Source organism: Arvicanthis niloticus, chromosome 17 (assembly GCF_011762505.2).
Source record: "Arvicanthis niloticus isolate mArvNil1 chromosome 17, mArvNil1.pat.X, whole genome shotgun sequence".
Classification (NCBI taxonomy): domain Eukaryota; kingdom Metazoa; phylum Chordata; class Mammalia; order Rodentia; family Muridae; genus Arvicanthis; species Arvicanthis niloticus.
This window is the reverse complement of record NC_047674.1, coordinates 17,833,885-17,840,853: the sequence shown is the minus strand read 5'-3', so window position 1 is coordinate 17,840,853 and position 6,969 is coordinate 17,833,885. Positions and strand designations below refer to the sequence as shown.

Genomic DNA, 6,969 nt, shown 5'->3' with positions numbered 1-6,969 from the left:
GAGGGCTGCTTGATACACACGTGGGGGCGTGTAGATGTCACCAGGCGTGCTTAATTCTCCCATCTCAAAGGGTGCTAGGCCGCGAGTTCCCTGGTTGGAGCGCCTTGGAAGAGAATGGAACTGCCTGAACGTTTGCAACCTTAACTCCCCAGTCTTCGCTACCAGTCCCCTGGGGGACCACGAGATCCACTAGTTCCCCCAAGGGCGGATTCTGGCGGCAAGATCAGAGTTGACTACAAGGTCCATGTCTGGACTGGGGGACGGGTCAGCATAAATCTCAGCCTTTGAGAGGTTTAGGCAAACACGATTCCCCGGACGCGCAGACACTCGCTTGTCTCCTGTCCAGCGGAAGGTCCTACTGCTCCCGCGCCTCCTTAAAGCTGCAGCTCCGCCCCGCCCGCCCCGCCCGCCCCGCCTACCCGCGGTTCTTTCCAACCGCCTGCCCCGAGCAAATCCACCGAGCGTCACAAAGCCACGAGCCCGCAAGGAGCGCACAACTCTCTGAGTCCCCGTACCGGATCACGAACCCCAATTCCATCACCACCACCCGCCACCATGTCCAGCGAGGAGCTGGCCTGCAAGCTGCAGCGCCGGTTGAGACTTGAGATGCGGGCAGAGAACGACCAGGGCGGCCCCCAGCCTGCACCCTGCTCTGCCCTAGCCGGGCTCCGGGAGCCTGAACCTCCTGCCCAGGCGCCCACGGCCAGCGGGGACTCGGAGCTGAACCTCAAGCTGAGCCGCAGGCTGGACATCCACCAGGGCGCAGCGCCGTCCCGCCGCTGCAAGGTCTTCAACCCATACACCGAGTTCCCGGAGTTCAGCCGGCGTCTCCTGAAGGATCTGGAGAGGATGTTCAAAACGTGAGCGCTCGTCCTGCGCCCCCGAAGAACGGGGGATCCGAGACAGGGCGAGGGGTGGCCGCGCCGCGAGTGGGACAGTGAAGAAAGGAAGTGCAGGTGTTCAAGGGTTCACTGAGCATCTGGCCCAGCGCAGCCAGATCGTGCGCATCAAATTCTTTGCGCGCGATGGGGGACTTCGTCAGGTTGGGGATCTGAGAGTTAGGGACCCTTTGTTCGAGGGTCCCACTAAAAAGCCCCCTCCCAGGAGTTCCCTACTCTCCAGGGCGGGGGCGGGTCCCGCATCCTCTTCCACCCACAGATCCAGAGATTTGCGCCTAGCGAGGGCGCATCTCACCTGCCAGCCTTAATTTTCTCTCTCAAGGGAGAAATTAGCTGCGTTGTCTTTTATCTTATAAAACAAAGGAAACAATTGACCCTTGTCTTCATTAAAGGGTGTGAGGAGCCGGGTAGTGGTGGCGAACGCCTTAATCCCTGCACTTGTGAGGCAAATGCAGGCGGATCTCTGAGTTTGAGGCCAACCTGCTCTACAGAATGCGTGCCGGGACAGCCAGGGCTACACAGAGAAACCCTGTCGGGGGTGGGGGGGTGTCAGTGAGGAGTGAACGAAGGCTGAGAACGAGGTTGCGTTAAAGACACGTGGCCGTCCTTAGGTCAGTGGGTGGTGCAGGAGCCTCCTAGGGTCGTCGCCTAGTCAGTTACCCCTCCAGCCAGTGAATGGCAGATGCCTCCGGCTGGAGACTGGTGCCGGCCGCTAGTCACTAGGGTGCTGCTTGCGCCCCATCACCCATCAGAGGAGGAGGGCATACAAAGACCCAATAGGTGGCCTGTTATGTGAGAGGTCTATTCTCTGGCCTCATTTCCCCACTCGAAGAGGGAAAGCAGTAAGGACTCTTGCTACTGCTTCTTTCTCTCCCTCCCCCACCCCCGTTACTTTTCTTTCTAAGTGAGATGTGGTGACTCTTTCGTCTAATCCCAGCATTTGGTTTTGGGAAGCAGAGGCGATCTCTGAATTCGAGGCCAGCCATGGCTACATAGTGACACTCTGTCGCAAAATCACATGTGTTTGTTACGGTGAGTGTGTATGTGTGAGGAAGTGTCATGGCACACTCGTGGAGGTCAGAGGACAAGTTGTGGAGATCTGGTCTTTTCCTCCACCATGCAGGTATTGGGATCACACTCAGGTGGTAGGACCTGGTAGCAAGTGCTTTTTACCGGCTGAGCCATCTCACTGGCCCCACCTTTGCCTTTTAAGGCCACAAAGTAGTCTGTATACCGAAAATGCCTCACGAAGCTATTAATATTATTTCCAGAATTGGGCTGAGACCGGAAAAATGACTGGGGGAGCGAAGGCCGCTGGCCAGGTCATGCTTGGGCGTCTTTAAAAGCGCTTGGAATGTGTTTGCCCTCAACAAGGAGATTCTATTTAAAGGCACTGAAGCGATCTCCAATCACCGCCTCCACTACTCCTGCTTGCTCGGAGGTCTGCAGAGCACCTGTGATACTCGCTACCTCTCTGACACCTTGCTTTCTCAGTCCCGGGGCACCCAGCCACTGTTTTCTGGGTTCAGTTTGGGCAGCTGAAGAAGCTGGAGTTGGGAGAAGAGAATGAGACGGGGGTGGGGGTGGGTGGGGGTGGGTGGGGTGGGGGGTGTGATGGTGGAAAAGCTAGGGAAGACACCGTGGTTTGACAGATCCCCCTTGTGGTTTTCTTTGGGTTTTACATTTCAGGGGGTGGAGGGTTGCTACTCTAGCCTGGATGCTCACCTCTATCAGTCCCTCCAGTCCTGGCTGATCCATCTCCACCTTGCTCTGTGATCTCTCCAGCCCCTTTTGGTTTTTCTGGGAAGCGCTCTCTGGAAGGTTAAGTTTGTTAGTCTGCTGTGTAAGAGGAGAAAGGTTTGTCCAGTTGGAAGTCTTTGGGGCTAAGCAGTGTTGGCACTGGCCAAGAACAGGTTCTGGCCTAGCATCAGGGGAAGCCAGAGTGCAACCTGGAGTCCTGGGATAGCTGACAGCCCAAACTGTGCAGGGCATTTCTACAAAGCTAAGATGCCCATCTGAAGTCTAGGTTAAATCCTTTGTCACCTGCAATAAAACTGCACGAACAAAGAGAAGTGACCTGGCTCCTAAAACAAAGCCCAGGTGTCTGCTTCAGGTGTGGCTGGATCTGGCAGACAGGTGACGATACACAGTCATGTTTCCTGTCTTGTCCCCCTTCCTCTCCCTCCCTTACTGGTTTCTTGAGGTAGGTTGTATAGCACAAGACAGCCTCAATTTTACTATGTAGCTGAGGCTGGCTAGCTCCCGGTCTACAATGCCCTCTCCCCAGACTGAGAGTCTCCCTTTATAGTCCAGGCTGGACTTCCAACTGTTGAGGTAACATGTATATACCAACAAACCCAGCCCATTTCTTGCTTTCTAAGGGTAGCTTCGCTTTGTTTTACTTCTCTCCTCTCCTCTCCTCTCCTCTCCTCTCCTCTCCTCTCCTCTCCTCTCCTCTCCTCTCCTCTCCTCTCCTCTCCTCTCTCTGTCTTTACTCTTAGGTGGCTCCTTCCAGTGGCATAAGTGTGGCCACAGTTGCTCCAGAAAAGTCCAGTGAGAAAGAGTAGTCACCACAGCAGCCTTTCTTTAGGTGCATTGTGAGATGGGGGGATATTACTATTTCTGATTGGCTCTTAGCCAGTAGCTCAGGGTAAATTAATTGTTCTCTTTGGCCAGGACTGATCCTGTGCCTTCCCACTTTCTAAAGTAAAAGGATGTATGCGTTTTCCCACATCTGCACCCAGCTCTCGTTACCTACCTCAGGTCTCCCATGCCTCGTAGAAATAGGGGTTGCCTCAGCTCAGACCTTCCTGAGGGTCCATGAGACTCTGCCCCCAGCTGGGTTCATTTTTCCACAGGGTGCTTCTGCTGGATCTTCCATACCTAAGGCACCAGGAACTTCATCCTGTGTCTCCCCTATGGCCAGGGCCCCCCAGTCTAGGAGCTATCACTGTCTAGACTCTCCTAATACACTCTGGCTTTAGCTCCCATCCAGCCTGGTCCCAGGAAGACATGAAGCCCTGACCAGCAGTAAACTAATCCAACCTCTGAAGGGTCGAGAGGTGCCTGTGCTCAGACCAGCCCAGGTGCTCTGCCTCCTTGTCACTTGCTACCTTCCACCTTGAGCTGCCTTAGGGTGGCTCTGAATCCTTCTCTCTGTTTCATCAACTGGTGTTGTGTGCACATACAGTTATGTGCCCATCCTCCTCTGTTTTTATCCTGGCAAGGGCAGGTCCTGAGCGCCCTTCCACCCTTCTGTCGAAGCCACTGGGGCTTGGTGATGTGCAGATCTGCTCTAGCCTGGGCATGTCACCTGTCCTGTAGTTGACTAGGGTTCCTTTTCCTCTGCCTTAAATACCACAAGGTTTTATTTTACTTACTGAAACCGGTTTTTTTACTGTATAACCAGGCTGGCCTAGAACTCCTGGCATTGCCCCTGCTTCAGCCGTCCATGTGTTGCGATTACAGGTGTGAGCCACCATTGGCTCTGTATTAACGTTTTCTTTTCCTTGAGATAGGTTTTCATATATCTTAGGCTAGCCTCGAACTCACCATGTAGCCAAGGTTGACTTTGAACTTCTGATCCTCCTGCCTCTAGCTCCCAAGTGCCAAGACCACCATATCTATTTTTGCAGTACTGGGGATCAAACCCAGGGCTTTGTATATGGTAGAAGAGCACTAACTAAGCCACACCCCCATCCTCCTGCATATTTTCTTTTTAAAAAGAAAATATAAAACTGTCCAGGTCCTCCTGAACACCCTCTCACCCTCTAAGCTTCACGCTTTGCCCATAGAGTGCAGCATTGACTGTTAGCTCTGGGCCACACAAGGAAAATCCAGCACAAGGCTTGGGGCTCCTGCCACCCAGACTCCCCTGGAAGCCAGTGCATTCAAATCAACTCTCTGATTCCTGACCCTGAGAGCCTGACCTGTTGGGGCAAGTTCAGGTCCCCTTCCCACCCTTCTGCCCCCAAAGCAACATACTAAAAACAAACAACTGGGTTTGGCAAGAAACCCAAAACACAGAGTGTACCAGCTTGTCACTGGTTAGATGGCTTTCTACCTTTCACTTCTAGCTGACCAACCGCTCTGGGTGGTTGTAAAGGGCATGATTAGGAATGGGACTTCTAAGGTTCAAACCCAGCCTCACCTCCACTCCCAGGAGAGTTCCTCTGGGCAGCCAGCTGAAATGCCCTTTGTGTTTGGGTCCCCCTTCTGGCAGGTGGGGCTGTCTTGTGGTGTGTGTGTGTGTGTGTGTGTGTGTGTGTGTGTGTGTGTGTGTGTGTGTGTGTGTTGAGCAGGAAGCAGTTTGCTGACCCTAGCTGGGAAGACTTTCTACGTTGGTTTCAGTCACTGACTTTCAAATATTTATTTATTGCCTATTATGATTATTTTGGTTTTTTTTTTTTCCCAAGTAGTCACTCACTCAGAATCCCAGGTTAGCCTTCAACTCAAAGCAATCCTCCTGCCTCAGCCTAAACTGGGATTATAGAAATGAGCCACTACACTTTTACTCACAGATTTTTTAGATAATCACATGGCTGTCATTTAGTCCCCATACACATTTCTGCTGCCCTTTTTGTTTAATGATTCACTTTGCCTAAGGAGCTTTTGGTTGCTTGTCATTCCTCTTCTGGTCATTCGAGCAGGATCTCACTGTCAATGGGCTACAGGCCCACCAGGTCACAGACCATGGACAGCCTGCTCTTAGAGCTTTGCTGTGGTGGTCTGCTTCTTCTGGGTTCTGTGGGTGGATCATTGGCTCAGTGTCCTGTTTCCCTGAAGCTTTCAGAACTCAGTCCCATAAAACCCTGGGTAGCTGAAAACAACCACACTCTATTCTTCATAACTCTGAAAGCTGAAAGCCTGCAGTGCAGGTGTTGACTGTACTGCCTGCTCTGTGGGCTCAGGGAAGAATCTTTCTGCCTCCTCTCTCCCTTTCCCTCTACCTCTCTCCCTCCCTCCCTTCCCCACCTTCCTCTCTCTCTCCCTTTCCCTTCTCCTCCCTCTCTGTCTCTGTCATTTTCTGTCTGTCGGTCGGTCTATCAGTCTGTCAGTCTGTCTGTCTCTGTGTCTCACTTTCTCTGTGTGTGTCTGCCTGTCTGCCTCCCTATCTGTCTTCACATGACTTTCTCAGAGGCTTCCAGTCACTGGATTCAGGGCTACCCAAATCCAGTATGGCCTCATCCTAACTTATTATCCCTGTAGTCCAGGGGATGGAACTCAGGTCTTTAGCCTTGCATCACAAGGACTTTACTTGGTCTCCAAAGACTCCAACCAAGGTCACATTGTGAGGTTCTGAGCTGACATGATAAGGAGGAAAGGGGATTCTACTTAACTCATGAGAGGGAACAAGACAAGTGTGTCCTCAAAGACTCTGGAGAATTCCAAGGAGGACCTGAGTTTTAGGACAGTAGGGATTTCAGACTTACAGCTTACATAGTAAGCTGTACCCCTGCCACCCCAGACCCCACCCTGTGGACTAGCCTTTCCAAAACCTGATCCAATGGTGCACAGCTCCAGCTGTTCCAAGAGTGCTCTGGCTTTGGCCAGGCCTGCCAGATTTTCACTTTTCAGCAGTTTCTAGAAGAGCATTCTGATGTTGCCTTCGCTCCCAAGGCCCCTTGCAGGGTGTAACCTGATTAGACCAGCATACACAAAGCACACCCACTCTTTGTCAGGAAGCAAGGCTAGACAGATTCACCCCAGACACAGCAAATATATTCTTTGGTCTTTTTTTATATTTGATTTTCCTGTTTTAAGTGATTTACCATAGGAGTTTCACATTTTCAAAGCTTTAAAAGCCATGAGAGGGAGCGGTTTCCCACCTGGGAGTTTGCTGGGTTCTTAGAGTAGGTGTCAAGTGTCCCGGAGTCCTAAATGGTGTGCTGCAGAAGAAAGACAACTTTCTAATGAGTGTGGGAAGCCAGAGGCATCGGCAGACTGGCCAGAGCTAGTTGCCTCTCTGTTTCCAAGCGTGTGTGTCACTGGATAGCTGAAGCCAGAAGAATAGTGGCCTGATTTTTTATAAAGGGAGTCTGAGAAGGGCCCAGAAGAAACTGACCCTGTA

General features: G+C 52.2%; 1 protein-coding gene across 2 annotated transcripts in view; it reads left to right on the top strand.

Annotated features, from left to right (window-relative positions):
• The first annotated feature begins 450 nt into the window (after positions 1 to 450).
• The window catches only part of Efhd1 (EF-hand domain family member D1), a 46,949-nt gene continuing 40,430 nt past the window's right edge, over positions 451 to 6,969 (top strand). For both annotated transcript variants that reach the window (XM_034521544.2, XM_076914859.1), the window contains exon 1: positions 451 to 860. In XM_034521544.2, coding sequence (XP_034377435.1) covers positions 556 to 860 — 305 coding nt within the window. In that variant the 5' untranslated portion in view covers positions 451 to 555. The remainder of the gene's footprint in view (positions 861 to 6,969) is intronic.